This window comes from Podarcis filfolensis (assembly GCF_964270895.1).
Source record: "Podarcis filfolensis genome assembly, chromosome: 6".
Classification (NCBI taxonomy): domain Eukaryota; kingdom Metazoa; phylum Chordata; class Lepidosauria; order Squamata; family Lacertidae; genus Podarcis; species Podarcis filfolensis.
Genome location: NC_139609.1, coordinates 74,461,820 through 74,476,862, shown reverse-complemented (window position 1 = coordinate 74,476,862; position 15,043 = coordinate 74,461,820). Strand labels below are relative to the sequence as shown.

At 44.1% G+C, this 15,043-nt stretch overlaps 1 protein-coding gene across 2 annotated transcripts in view; it reads left to right on the top strand.

Annotated features, from left to right (window-relative positions):
• Positions 1-15,043, top strand: part of ARHGAP40 (Rho GTPase activating protein 40) — a 45,359-nt gene that overhangs the window by 16,983 nt on the left and 13,333 nt on the right. The window contains exons 2-8 of one of the 2 annotated variants that reach the window (XM_083618669.1): positions 6,729-6,925; positions 10,340-10,560; positions 12,397-12,472; positions 13,512-13,672; positions 13,822-13,987; positions 14,668-14,759; positions 14,902-14,979. In XM_083618669.1, the coding sequence (XP_083474795.1) occupies positions 6,729-6,925; positions 10,340-10,560; positions 12,397-12,472; positions 13,512-13,672; positions 13,822-13,987; positions 14,668-14,759; positions 14,902-14,979 (991 nt within the window). The remainder of the gene's footprint in view (positions 1-6,728; positions 6,926-10,339; positions 10,561-12,396; positions 12,473-13,511; positions 13,673-13,821; positions 13,988-14,667; positions 14,760-14,901; positions 14,980-15,043) is intronic. The other variant, XM_083618670.1, reaches the window with a different exon arrangement.

The window sequence follows — 15,043 nt, the reverse complement described above, 5'->3', positions numbered from 1 at the left end:
ACACTCATGCCCCGAACTCCTGTTCATGAAGCTGTCATTTGCACATGTGCACTTATGAGCATGTGTGTGATTGCTGTCTCAAATGTGCACATATGTCTTAAGTTTGATGTGAATGTGGCTTAAGTTTTCTAGTTGGATTGAAGCGGGTTAGGGGGGGGGACACATCAAAAGCAGTAGATCTCCAGTAAGTGAAGGAATGATATGGTTTGTGGTTACCATCATGTGTATATGACTTCAACTAGCAGAGTGAGTACACTGGATATAGAGTAAGTAGTAAAATGCACACACAGCCCTAGATTGCAATTCTCTGCACCCCTAGCTGGGAGTAATCTTCTTTGAACACTACATCTGACATAACATGTATGGGATTCATCTGCTTGGATGACTTAATTTCTTACAGGCACACCACAAATCAGGTTGAGAAGAAGAAGAAGAAGAAGAAGAAGAAGAAGAAGAAGAAGAAGAAGAAGAAGAAAGCAGTTTGGATAGGAAATTAACAGCTAACCACTTGTGTTCTGGGTCCTTAAGCACATATAATGAGATTCAGGGCAGAGCTATGTCTTCTTTCTTCTCTTTCTTTGGCGATCACTCGTAGCCGAGTAAGATTGTCTTCCATAAACACAGGTTTAACAATGGGTCCGTAAGTGACTGTGGAGGCCAATTCTGGATTCACACGTCCTTCCACAGTGGGGACATTGGTTTACGAGCGGGAGCTGATCACAGTGTGGATTTGCCAAGCGTGCCTTCCTCCTAGCACGTTTCTCCCTTGCGTCCTGAGTTTGAGTGTCTTCAAAGTCCATGACACCTTTGGTAAAGGCTGTTATCATAGCGTTGACAGGCCCAGGTTTTGACTTCCGAAATGTGTGCATTTGCTACAGGAAAAATGCTGCTGTGTAATACATGCTATTCCTAAAGCATCAGTGCATAGAAATGAGGGCAGTGCTATATGCGACTTGGTTGTTGGATTGGGGGCAACGCAACGCCAGCACTTAAGGGTGCAATCCAAACCCATAGTCGACTTCATGTGTGTTGGGTAGGGTGAAGTTATCCCTTCACCCAGCTCAGAACAGCTCCCTGCCTATGGAATGATGATCCCTGCTCTGCCACAGGCAGAGGTACTGCTGGGGTACTCTGTATAAAGCCTGGAAATGGAGCATCTGGAGAGAGGGCAAGGGCTGAGCCAGCCTGGGAACCACTGGTGAGTTCGTGACCTTCCTCTGCTTGACAGGAGTTTGGATTACGCAGTAAGGTTTTTTTTAAAAAATAAAAATATTGAAAATTAAAATATGAGAGTTCAAGTGAACTTGATTTAGTCATCTTCTTCTAACCCTCTTCCCCACTGTGCTATTGTAGCAGCTGCCCCCAATGATTCATTGCCAAAATAATCTACACTTTATCTAAATTGCTCCTCGCCAGAGATCACTCAGTGTTCCTTCCTTGCTGCCTTCAAAGGGAATTCGACTTAACTTCACTGACGCACACGTTGATTCAACGACCTCCATGTTTCCAGATGTTGCATATTTTTCAAAGTATTTCTTGAATCCCATACATTGTGTTTCCATAAAACATAGCAGATTCTAATCTATATCAGAAACAGCAACTTTGAAGTGTGCGTATGTGTGTGTTCAATTTTTTTTGGAAGCATAATTCTCTGAAAATGTAGCACAAAGCAGATTCTTCTGTGACTGCTACTATTAGTGAGCAAAGGCATTGAAATGCAACAAGTTTAAAGTTGCACTCCTTCTCTATGCATGGTTAGTCCTTGTAACTCATTGCCACAGGACATGGGTAGGCAAACAAAGGGCCAGGGGCCGGTTTTGGCCCAATCATCTTCTAAATCCGGCCCACGGATGGTCCAGGAATCAGTGTGTTTTTACATGAGTAGAATGTGTGCTTTTATTTAAAATGCATCTCTGGGTTATTTGTGGGGTATAGGAATTCGTTCATCCCCCCCCCAAAATATAGTCCAGCCCCCCACAAGGTCTGAGGGACAGTGAACCGGCCCCCTGCTGAAAAAGTTTGCTGACCCCTGCCATAGGATGTGGTGGTTTAAAATTTGGGTATCTTTTTAATGAGTGATAATGACCTACATCTTCCTACCAGGAGTACTTTAGTTTACATAAAATTGGAAGTGAATAACTGAGGCACAGTACTTAGCAGAAGTTTTGTCCTGCCTGGTTAGCATCCTTAAAAATCTGGTCCATTGTCCTTTATCCTGTAGCAGCCTATCGAGTACCTAGAGAAAGCCCACAAGCAGGAAATGAAGGCACTAACCCTGCTCTTGCTGCTGTTCCCCAGGAGCATGCTGGATTTTGCATATAGTTGTAGCCATTGATTTCCCTATCCTCCAAGGATTTATCTCATTGACTTTTAAAGCTATCTGTTGGCTGGCTGGTAAGATGCTCTCCCAATAACTAGCAAATAGCTGGAAGGCTCAGCCTGTCTTCCAGGCAGCGATCGCTGCTGGGGAGATAGTCTAGCACAGGTGGGGCAGCTCTGGTTCTAGGTTCAAAGTCATGCCCTGGCTCCAGTGAGCAGAGCTGGGCCAGGCCAGAGTCGAATTCCAGAAAGGCCAGAGAACGCGAGTCTGGTTCCAATATGAAAGTCAGTTGGCAGCAAAGGGTTGGGTTCTAAGATGGCCGCTATGAGTGAGGTTCCAGAAATGTGCCCAGACAAAGTCAAGTTTAGGTCTTTGATAATCAGAAGGAGCAGCATGGAGAGCTTTGAGCGTTACTGAAAGCTGAGCAAATTGAATTTGGACGTTGTTCTGACAACTAGCAGATTCAAGTGGCTGGCTCCATGAATGAGGATTTCACTGTGAATGGGGAACTGCTTACTTTAGGAACCTTTGAGTGTGGAGGTGACGGCAGCCTGCTGGTAGCTATGGTACTGGATTTCAATGATGGGTGCTACCTCCTCAGCACAATGTGTGTGTGGGGGGGGGGGTCTGTTTTGTTGTCCCTTCCCACTCAGGAGCTACCTTTGTGGCTTCTTTCACTTCAATTAAAAGTGGATGATGTGATGTGGTAATTTCTCCCATGGGTCTTTTGTTTGTTTGTTTGTTCAGGAACGGTGTGCAGCCAGAGAAACTGCAGAGCGTCGGATAAATCAAACATTTGCAAATTCTTAAGTGTACTGCAAAAGAGGCAGAAATACAAAAACGCCTTTTGCAGGTGAAGAGAAATTGGAAGACAGTTTTGGCACAGCACAAGATCTATGCAGCACATCTTATTTCAGGTGTGAGAGTGAGGCACTTCCTTGGGCCTCTTTCGCTGAGGAGGTGGGATTAGGGCCCTGGTTCATGACATCCTTCTTAGTAGAGGCATACCTTTCTTGCCCTCCCTACCTCAGCTAAGGACGATGTCATCTGGGTCTGTGCCTGTGAAAAGGATCAAGGGAAGGGAAGCTGGAGTGTTGGTGTGAGACTAAGTCAGAGAACTAGCTGTGAGCTCTGGAGAACACCTTTTAGGGCTATCTCACAGGAGAGCTGATACGGGCACAAGAGACTTCACTCTTTGTAGAAGTAAAGCTTTGTCTCCACATATGCTCAACTTGGTTATGGCTTGCTTATGTGCTATCTTTGCCTCATGGTGGTGTCTCCTGAAATACCAATCTTGACACAGTTACCAATGCCTTGCGATGCCTACATTGGATTATGATTATATTAATGTTATTTATTTATTTGAGATATTTCTACACTGCTTAATTATTCCCCCTTCTTAAAAAAAAAAAACCATCAGAAAAGGGGACAATAAGACAATAAACAATTATTGTGAAATCAAACAGAACCTTGAAATGCCTGTTGTAATGCATTATACACGGGCTGCTTGTGAAGAAAGTTCAGAAACAAAATGGGAGAGGAAGGTTATGAAGTTGGAATATTGTCAGTATTGAAAGACCTTCTTGGCTCCTGAGTGGTTTCCAGGCACAATGCACAGTACCGTTGCTTTGTTTTGTTTGCCTTTCAAACCATAAATAGCCTAGGACCCAGATTATCTGAAGCACCACCTACTCGCAGATGAACCTATCAAAGTGTAGACGTAGTCAGATGAGGTCCTGCTTTTGAGTTCCACCAGCTTCAGAAGTATGGCTTGTCAGTTTTGGTAACTCTTGCAAACACTTCTGCCTGGTGCTCACCCTACTATTCCCAAGGCACCAGGTGAAACCTGCCCTACTTTCCAAAATTTTTGGCAGGATGGAATGATGGCATTGATAGATGACTTTTCCTGTTAATGCTGAGGCTTTTCCTGCCTGATTTTGACGGCTTCATTTTGTGTTTTATTGCTGCATTGCCTTAACTGTGTATGTATGTTGCATTCGAAATTATTGATTTGGTATAAATCATTAAATAATAAAAAGTTTGGATTTGTGGGTGAGTTTAGGCAGGTTTTATGAAAGCTGAATTCAGTGGGAAATGAATTACAAATGCTTTGAAGTAAGTGACCTCAAGACGTATTGTTTCAAATGAATTAAGGAGGCAAATAGCATACAATCATTCTGGATGATTTAATCATTCTTGAGTGAGTTTGACTATATATCATTATCTTGTAGCAATTTTTTGGCCCCCAAAGGGAAGGTGGCTGTGGCAAGTTTTCCTCCTCACGTGACTGTGATTTCCCTCCCCATTGCAGCATGGAGGGGTTCCTCTTTGCCTTTCTGCAATACGAGGGGAATTTAAGATGGGTCACCTGAGCTCTGGGATGGGCTCTGTGACTGCACTGTGCTAAGAATATAAGAGCTTGCTGGATCAGGCCAATGACTCATCTAGTTCAGCCTCCTGTTCTTATAATAACCAACCAGATGTGTGTCGGAAGCAAGATATGAGTGCAACAGCGCTCTGCCCATCTCCATATCTGAGCAACTGGTATTCAGAGGCATACTGCTAATAGCCTTTATGTGTGTGGTATACAGTCATACCTCGTGTTGCGTTAGGTCAGGGGTCTGCAACCTTTAAGACAAAAAGAGCCACTTGGACCTGTTTCCGAAGGAAAAAAACCTGAGAGCCGCAAAACTCATCATTATAAAAATAACTTTTTTGTCACTTTTTTATTATTTCTTTCTTTGACCCCTCAGAATTACTCCTCCTCATAGAAATAAACGTTAAATTAACAAGTTACCTTTTTTGTGTGAGTGTGTTCTTCACTCCCCTTCAAAACAGTGACCAGCGTACATGCCCCCTTTCAATGCAGTGACCAGCGTGTATGCCCCTTACAATGTAGCGGGCGGGCGGGAAGGTGACGTCGGGACGGTGCGTGACTAACGCACGCACCGCCCCCATGCGACGTCACAGCCAGTACAGCGCCCGCCACAGTGGGGAGTGTCAGGGCGCACAATGCGCCTCCTCCCCTCACTAGTATCCGCCCCGGAGCCGCGGCAAAGGTGTAAAAGAGCCACATGCAGCTCCGGAGCCGCGGGTTGCTGACCCCTGCGTTAGGTTCATGTTGCGTCTTTTCAGCTTGCGAAGGCAGCAAACCCAGAGGTGTATATGGATTGTGTCCGCAACTAGAGGTACCACTGTACAGTGGTACCTCTGGTTATGAACTTAATTTGTTCCAGAGGTCCGTTCTTAACCTGAAACCGTTCTTCACCTGAGGTACCACTTTAGCTAACAGGGCCTCCCACTGTTGCCATGCCGTCGCCGCGCGATTTCTGTTCTCATCCTGAGGTAAAGTTCTTAACTCAAGGTACTACTTCCGGGTTAGCGGAGTCTGTAACCCGAAGTGTTTGTAACCTGAGTCTGGGATCTGTTCCGGAGCCTCGGACACTCGATGAAAGGGACGCTCGACAAATCGCCACTCTGCGCACGTGCGCAGAGTGGTTTGCGCTTCTGCACATGCGTGAGCGGGAAATCCAGAAGTAACGTGTTCTGGTACTTCCAGGTTTGCCACTGACGTTCGCTGAAATGGACAGTCTATGGGACGGACGTTTGCGGAGGTATTACTGTATGTGTGTGCATGTGTGAAGTTAAGAAGTAACAATGCCCACTGCATGCCTGCAGCCCTGGGGGTCTTGCAAAAGGGGCAATGTGATCCTTGGGCTGAAAAAGTTTACCCAACCCCTGTGGGTTGAGTATGGCAGGGTGCTTTTAGTGGGTTGTATGTGGCTTAAAGTGAAAGGAGATGAAAACAATAGCCTTTTTCAAGGTCAAAGGCCTACAGCATATATTCAGCTCCCACCTCAGTTTTATGTGGGCCCCATGTGCTACCAATTCTTAGTTCTTTCCCATCACCCTGCACCCAAATTGGCACACACAGAGACCAATGAAGTGAGGCCCTCTGTGCTCATGCCATATTTAAAAGGCTTCCAGGTCAGACTCTCATTTTCCTGGGATTGCAATGATTTTCCTCTTCAAGTTTTGGAAGCTTTGACTCTCACAGGCTTAAATCAGCTCTGAATCTTTTCCAAGAACCAGAAGCTCTGGTGCTTCCTTTGCATTCTCCGCAGAGTGTTCCCTTCTAGGTCATGTACAGGACAGTTCAAGGAAGCTTGCATTGTTGCAGCTCCACTCACGTCAAAAGGCTGGGCTCGGTTTTATCCTTCAGCCCACATTATCGCTAAACAAAAACAGAAAAATAAGACACTTTGGAATTTTATCTTTTTTCTGGATGTCATCTTTGTTGGGAGAATGATGGGGGTTTTGTGTGTGTGTGTGCACACAGTAAGCATGAATGCCAAGCAGATATCTTTCAGTCTCTGAAACATTTGCTTTCCTTTCCCCTCCTCATTAGAAACTGCGCTTGCAGAATGAGCCGCTTTCCTCGGAAAAGTTCCTCGGAGCTGCTGCAGTCAGAATGCAGGTATTCCAGGGCAGATTCCTCGAGCAACTTAGCAATGGATACTTTTTGGCTAGAGGTGGAGAGCATCAAAGAGAGTACCGAATGTGAGCCGGATGAATGCAGCCTTACAGATGCCAAACCCCCAGAAGGTAAAAAGTTTCTGTGGCTCCGCTTGAGTTGTGGGAACGAAGAATAATTTGCAAAAGTGCCTGTTTACTGGAGTCATCAGCTGAGTAAGATGCTTAAAGGGGGGGAAAGGCATATTTTATTATTTACCGTATTTTTCACTCTATAAGATGCACCAGACCATAAGATGCACCTAGTTTTTGGAGGAGGAAGAAAAATATTCTGAATCCCGGAAACCAGAACAGCAAGAGGGATTGCTGCGCAGCGATCCGTCTTGCTGTTCTGGCTTCAGCGAAAGCAACGCAAAGCCTCTTCAGGGCAGCGGGAGGAACCCTCTCCCTGCCCTGAAGAGGCTTCATGCGGCTATCCCAGAAGCCAGAACAGCAAGAGGGATAGCTGCACAGCGAAAGCAGCGATCCCTCTTGCTGTTCTGGCTTCAGCGATAGCTGCACAGCCTGCATTCGCACACACATTTCCCCTTACTTTTTAGGAGGGAAAAAATGTGTCTTATAGAGCGAAAAATACGGTATTTTTGTGCTGAATTTATATCCCCCCCTTTCCTCCAAGTTTCTTATATGGTTCCCTCCTCCCTCATTTAATTCTCCTGTGAGGTAGGTTAGGCCAAGGTTGCAGGTTCAGTCCCCTTAAAGGACAGCTGCATATTCCTGCATTGCAGGGGTTTGGAACAGGGTCCCTTCCAACTCTGTGATTCTATGAAATCCTTCTGTGTTTGAGGGACAGAAGAAGTCCCTGTAGACATGTGACTGGTTCCCAGATGATGAACTGAAATTCTGAAAACCAGTTTCTGGAAACCGCAGGAGGGGAGAGTGCTTTTGTGCTTGAATCCTGCTTGCAGGTTTCTTAGAGGCATCTGTCTGGTCAGCAACTGTGAGAACAGAATGCTAGACAGATGAGCCATTGAACTGATCTTGCGGGCTCTTTTGTGTTCTGTGTTTTTAGGGGTATGGAGTTTGGGTTCATTGTTGTGAAACTTGGGGCATGGAATTTGTTTTGAAAATAATGCTTAAAAGTACCCTTAATTCCCCACTCCCCATTTTTTAAAATAAGGTTCTTAAAAAGAAACAAACCCAGACATATTAATAATCGGTTGTGCGCACACCTTTCTCCTTCACCAAGAAGAACTGGGCTATAAATGGATGCCGAGTTTTGTGGTTCCATCCCCCAAGGGGTATGTTGCATGTCTGGCTAGACTTAAAGGGAGAGGAAATGAAAACTCCTATGGGGAAACAACTACCTCTGCCTTTAAGAGGAACTGAGTAATAATAATCATTGCTTGCTTGGAATTTCTTGCTTGTGACCAAAGCTTGTCAGAAGAAAACAACTATACAACAGAAGGTGGTATGCTGCTTTTCGTGTTAATACGGTCGTACCTTGGTTCGAGAACGGAATCCGTTCTGGAAGTCCATTCAGCTTCCGAAGACATTCAAAAACCAAAACACGGCTTCTGACTGGCTGCAGGAGCTTCCTGCACTCAATTGGAATCAGCAGAAGCCGTGTTGGACATTTGGCTTCCAAAAAATGTTAGCAAACCGGAACACTTACTTCTGGGTTTGTCGCATTCAGGAGCCAAAACGTTCGAGTCACAAGGCGTTCAAGAACCAAGGTACGACTCTATGTCTGTGTGTGTATATACACACCTTAGTTTCACAGTAAATGCTGATGCTACATAAAGCCTAATTGTTTGGACCTACTAGGTGGTGCTACAGATAATCTCTTTTCCAATAGCCTGTTTCTCTTCATCTTAGTTGGCCCTACACAGGGCCTAGTTGTTTGGGACTGCTGCAGGTAGTCCATTATCCAGTAGCCTTTTAAAATGTATTGGAGGTTTTCCAGAGCAATCATAAGTTTGAGCATGGGAGGAAGTGTCACGTGCTGCATAGATGAACAGCCACACATAGAAAATAGTTGGGGATATTATCCTCATTTTAAGAGAAATTGAATTTTATTCTCAGCAGAAAACCATTGTTTATCCATGGATAAAACGCTAGAACATACAGACAGACAGAACCAAATATATCCATAACATATATCCAACACAAAATTGGAGAAACTACAGTCATGGTGAAGGTTTGTTTTTTGCACAATTGTATTTCCAGATGAGAAAAGGCTTAACCTGTTGAAGTGTTTGCCCAGAAAATAAGACAGACGCAGGAAAAGTGCATTAAAAGGGAAGGGGAAACAGCAGGTCTTTAGGACCCTGAGGGTTCCTATTACCTGGTGTTCAGACAACTCACCAGCCAGAGTTCTGACTTTGGCTAAAAGAGCTGGCAGGTGGGATCAGCCAGTCTTGCTCATTTTACAGAAATTGCTTAGAATGGTACCTGTATATTTTACTGCATAGCTTGCTTTAGAGGAGAGCTTGAGGCTTTGTTTTTAAAAACAATGAAAGCTCAGAGTCTTGCAACTGTGGGGCCCAGGCTGGCGACCTCAGATGTGGAGCATATAATCCATTGCAGTAATCTATTTCAACTAAAGCATATGCTTCCTTAGCTAGATAATATTTCCCCAGGAAGAGTCACAGCTGGTGCACCAGACTAAACTGAGCAGAGGCACATTTGGCCACTGCTGCCACCTGGCTCTTCAGACGTAAAGCTGCACCCAGGAGCAGTCCTAAACTGCAAACCTGATTCTTCAAGGGGAGTCACCCCCATCCAAAACAGGCTGAATCCCTCTTCTGTCGCCTGATTTAGGAGCACAACTGTCCCGTCTTGATTGAGGCCTCCTTAGTCCAGCTCCAGAACTCTACATCAGCGATAGTTCATAGACTCATCATTATTTTGTGGGTTTCCTTTGGGCATTTTTTGTATTCCAGCTGTTGAACTGCCCATGATAGATGCTGTGTAACTGCTTTTGGAAACCTCAAAGGAAGGCCACCTAGGTATGTGGTTTCAGGTAGTTTGATGGAAATGCCTTGGCTTGCCTCCTTTTCTTCATGAGAAGGAGGGACCACATAACATATATCTTGCTTATGGGAGTTCTGAGGTTCAGTCCCCTATCAGTAAGAGAGGATGTTGGGTAAGGAGGACTGGCAAAGACCCCTCTGCCTGAAACCGTGAAGAACCACCACCACCTGGCATAGTCTGTTTGCACCAGATGGACCACTAGTGTAGCCCAAGACTTTATCTGCTATGCACCTTTAAAAGCTGAATGACAGGCAGAAATTCAACACACTTCCATAACTCCCTAGCTCTGTATTTGGAAAAGCTCAACATGCTGAAATTATGCCTGTCATGCATTTGTTAAACACATCATCTTGGCCAGGTTTTGGGGAGGTGACAACTGAACCTAGCTAGGATAAACATGGTAACCTGCCAGAAGGCTGGGAGCTGGGCAGTCTAGCCTACTAGGATTTACCAACTCTGTGGCTCTTCTCATTTTTTGACCTTGCCTTCCTCCTTGTTCCTTGTGCCTCTCAGAAGGGGAAGCCGAAGCCGAATGGCTCCAAGACGCAGGGCTTTCGGATCTAATTGGGGACCACGCCGCAGAGAATGGCAACAGTGTCCTGCTTTCCACGTTGACCAAGACTCAGGCGGCGGCTGTGCAGCGACGGCTTGACACTTACACCCGCTCTCGGAGAAAGAAGAACAAGCAGCCTGTCCGTGATGTCCGAGACATCTTTGGAGTGGTTGGCTCTGCGGTGTGTTTACTTCACATGCTTTGCTCTGCAATAGGCCCCCGACCCCACTTTTCCAGCTCTTGTTCCTCCGTTAATAGAATGGAGTTGAAATACAATCATGGAACTACTGTACAGTCACAGAGGTATCCTGATTCAACCTGATAAGGGCTGAACTCTGCTGCACAAATATTCATGATGTGGGCATACAGTTCTCTCTTACTTTCCTTTTTGCTTTTCTATTATACTATCACACCTGAACTGAAAGTGTTTTTAAAAAGCAACAACAGACAAGTGTGCCCTTAACTTGCAGCCTCACCCAGTGGGTGTTCAGTTGATGGAGCAACCCAGTTTTAAAACAACCGTAGAGTTTACAGTCCTAATATTAAGCAAATTTAACAGTGCCCTGGGGGAGAAATGTACTTAAACTCACAGTAGATTTGTTTTGTGTGTGTGAAAAATTTGTTGAAAAAACAACTTCTGGGCTCTAAGCTGTAACCATGAGCTGCCAGTTACAGGACATCAAGACTTGTCTGAATTTCTGCAATCTCTGTTGGTTAAATACCAAGAATTGTTTCCTTTGCCCCTAGCAGCTTTGATTTAATTTTAGAACTTTTGCACCCCACCTTGAGTAATCTATTTTTGGTTGACAAAACAACCTGGTGGCTGAGTGCCACACACCCAGATTGTTCAGTGACTCTCTAAGAATTTGGAGCATTTCAGCATCACATAGCGTGCCTTCTGTGCACTGACCCATAGCTACTGTGTTCCTGGGACGTCTGCAGGTCTTGTTGAAGGAAAAAGAGAACAGTGAAACTTCTCTGACTCAGGTTGTCTCACTTGATTTGCATTAGCACTGATCCGCTTTTTGCGCTTTGATCTATGGCTGTATGACATCAGTGTTCAATTTGAAATAGAGCTTAGCAAAGAACCTTAATTCCCAGGTGAAGCACTGAAGCAAATGCAGGAATCATGACACCACCCAGCTACGCAAAGAATGCCATTTGCTTTTAAGCATAGAAATTAGAGCTCATAATTTCCAGGTGGGAAGACAAGGCTTTCAGGTGGGATGGGTTCCCGGTCCCTCTCTTTGAAACTATACCTTGATGCTGCTGTACCATAAGATCTAGTGTACCTCCCTTAGAAAATATGAACCACTGTGTGGCAATTATAATAATGAATAGTTGGAAGCAGTTTTGAATTGGGGAAAAAGAACTGGCTGAAATTATTCCATATTGACAGGAATCCTGCCTAAGCATGGAGGTTGGATCTAGCTGTTCATAACCATTAGGCATTGGAAAATATATCCCATACGTGGATGTGCTCAAGAAAGGGGATTCATTCTTCATGTGTTGCAGTTGCCTATTCATTTTGAGTTTTACTCAAAAAGCTGGTAGAAGTTCTACTTTAAAAAGCTGTACTTAATACCTACCAACAATAGCATATTCTTGGTGGGATTATGCCACTGACCAGCAGTGAGAGTTTGGAGCATGTCAAAATTCTAACACTTATTCTGGACAACGAGTTCCTTTTAATATTCCCAGCTTCCTCTTCTCCGTGACCAGTGAGACATCCTTCTTTATTTTGGGAGGAAGGGCTGTAGCTGTGTTGGTAGAGGAAATGTTTTGAGTGTAGAAGCTCCCAGGTTCAGTCTCTGAGGTCTCCAAATCAGACAAGCTACCAATTCAGTTTAGACAGCACTGATCTGGGTGGACTAGTTTTGTCAGACTTGTCATAAGGCAACTTCCCACATTTCTGTTTTGCTGTATGTTCCCCGTGTCTAGGGTATAGTACGCCTGGTATTCTGTTAATAGATTTCATGGAATGTGGCTTCATTTATGTTCTTTGTCCTGCATGTAGGAGACTGAGCCAGAGACAAATTTGGAAATGGACAGATCACACCGCAAGTCTGCATCGTCAAACAACATCCAGAAAGGTAAGACAGTAGTTGTATTGTCATGGGTAGAGAGAAGGGAATAGATCATTTAAAAATCTTAAGTCTAGGATTCCAACATAAGACTAAAAGCTGCATAGGTCTTCCTTCCTTAACCATACAGTGAGTATGCAAAGGAACTTGTAATGATAAAAAAAACAAAAAACTGCAGTCCCGTACATGCAGGGAATAATGTCCCATTGAACTGAATGGGGCTTAATTTTGAGTAGGCATATACAGGAACAGCAGTAGGTAGGCTTAATGTTATACAGCATTTTGCAAGGCAAGTTTAGTTAATTCTTGCTTTCCCATTGTCACAGAGGGCAATGATTCATTCATTCAACATACTTAGGATAGGTGAAGCTCCATGTGAACCTTTGATATATTATAGAAACAGGAGTGTGGAATATGGAATTTTAATGGAATTTAATGGAAATTTTGTGGGAATTGTGATGTCAGTTTGCAAGTAAAAATGACCCAAAGCAGGTTAAAAAGTGAAACTCATCAAGCTGCCTTGATTGCTCAGACCAGACCTAAAACATGGGAATAGCCTGCATTGTAACATCATTTCAAAAGCAGCTAGATTTGCAAATCGAAAGACCTTGTTGTAGCTTTGTCACTTACAGAAAATTGCCTATTTGGGTAAAAAGACTTGATTTTTACTAGCAATGGATTAGCTGCATTTCAGGATATAAATTCAGATGATTTTTAACTTCTCAGTTGCCTTGCGTGCTCAGCTTTATATCTTAGCATAAGCCTGCCTTCCGCAATATGACACATTCCAGATGTTTTTGAACGACAACTCCTGTCAGTCCCATCAAGCATGGCTGTGCTGATGGGAGTTGTAGTCCAAAACATCTGAAATTCTCCAGGTTTGAGTAGGCTGGTATAAGCTCTTCAAATGGACCAGAATGTGGTCAGTGCTCAGTCTAAATGTGAAGACGGTCATGCAATTCAGGTGTCTGTTATAATTATGCATTTAAGTTCAGGTCCATCTTGTGTTGCAAATCTTGAATGCACCTTTACATCCCACCCACCTTAGCAGATCCAACGGAAACCCAGGACTTCCCATCGCCACTGAGAGGCTCTGCAAGAGAGGAGCTATTCAGCACGGAAATTGCGTATTCTGAGCAGGCAGCCATCCTGCTCAAAGGATCTTTCCCAAGGGAATCCAGGAGGATAAAGGATGAGAGCTGTTTACCTGTAAGTGCAAGACTTTGCTATATCCTAGCAGATTCCTGTGGTTGAGATTTGACAATTATGATAATAATCACCAATAATAGCGACATAATAATTTGCATTGACTCTGATATGTCACTCCAATCTCCATTCCCTTGTCTTTCTTGCTTTAGAAATTTAAGATTCCCAAGGGGAGGCTGGGAGTGACCAGGATTGGAGACTTATCTCTGCAGGATATGAAGAAGATTCCCACACTGGCACTCATTGAGCTAACTGCTCTCTGCGACGTTGTTGGCTTGGAGCTGAAGAGAAACAAAGCAGTAAAGCGGAAGGCTGCAGGTACCTGTTTTCCTGGTGCTTATTAGCATGAATTTGACATCTTGTGGTTCTTGTCACTGACTAAAATTAGGGAAGGAAAACTATTGGTAGTTCTCAGCTATCTGAGTAAAAGGGCTTATCTGCAAGCGGTCTCCTTTTGGTAGAGCTTGCAGATGTTTTATTCAGCAGATTTGGTGTATGTACGGCAAGGATGTGGGTCTTGCAGGTATTGTCGAACTCCCGTTCCCCTCATCCCTGACTATTGGCCATGCTAGCTGGGCAGGTGAAGTCCAGTAATGCCTAGAGCACCACCATGGCTTCTCCATGCCTGATCTGAGACATGTGTGCCTTGAACTGGATCGGCACGGGTTCCCCTGCTATCCCTGTAAGAAAAAGGGAGAGAGATTAGTGTGGACTAGCATTGGCTATGCACAATGTACACTCTGGCCAACCAAAATCTTGCTGAATTTTCCTTGATAAGGGCAAACCTGATGGGGTAGGGGATATAGGCTAGTATTTTGATTATAACAGTATTGTGTGAATGTGGCAGGTATCATGATAATTGGCCCTTCGTGATGTCACTTCCTGGATTTCTGTGGATGGCTGTGTGTCCTTACTTATTAATTGAGGAAACAGAAATATTTATTTATTTATAGATGAAATATTTTTTAACACTTATAACACAGTGTCTTCCATTGCAGAGCGCAAGCTTTTTGGGGTTTCACTTGGCACTTTGTTAGAAAATGATGAAAAGCTCTTCCCAAATACCAGGGTTCCATTGATTCTGCAAGCAGTAAGTTTATTTCACAACTTCATTTGTTTTTCTCCTGGTTTTTCCCCCCATAAAAAATATCATTGTCTGTTCTTTGCTTTGAGCTTCATTGCAAGCTCTTTGTTGCCTTTTGGCGATGACGTTTTGCTGTCTTGTTTTATAGTTGCTGTCATGTTTAGAAAAGAAAGGACTGGACACGGAAGGAATCCTAAGAGTTTCAGGATCACAGAGCCGCATTAAGGTAGAATTCAATGGTCAAATTAATATCCTATGAAATGTCCTGCAGTTCCTTGGAAACTTAGGTG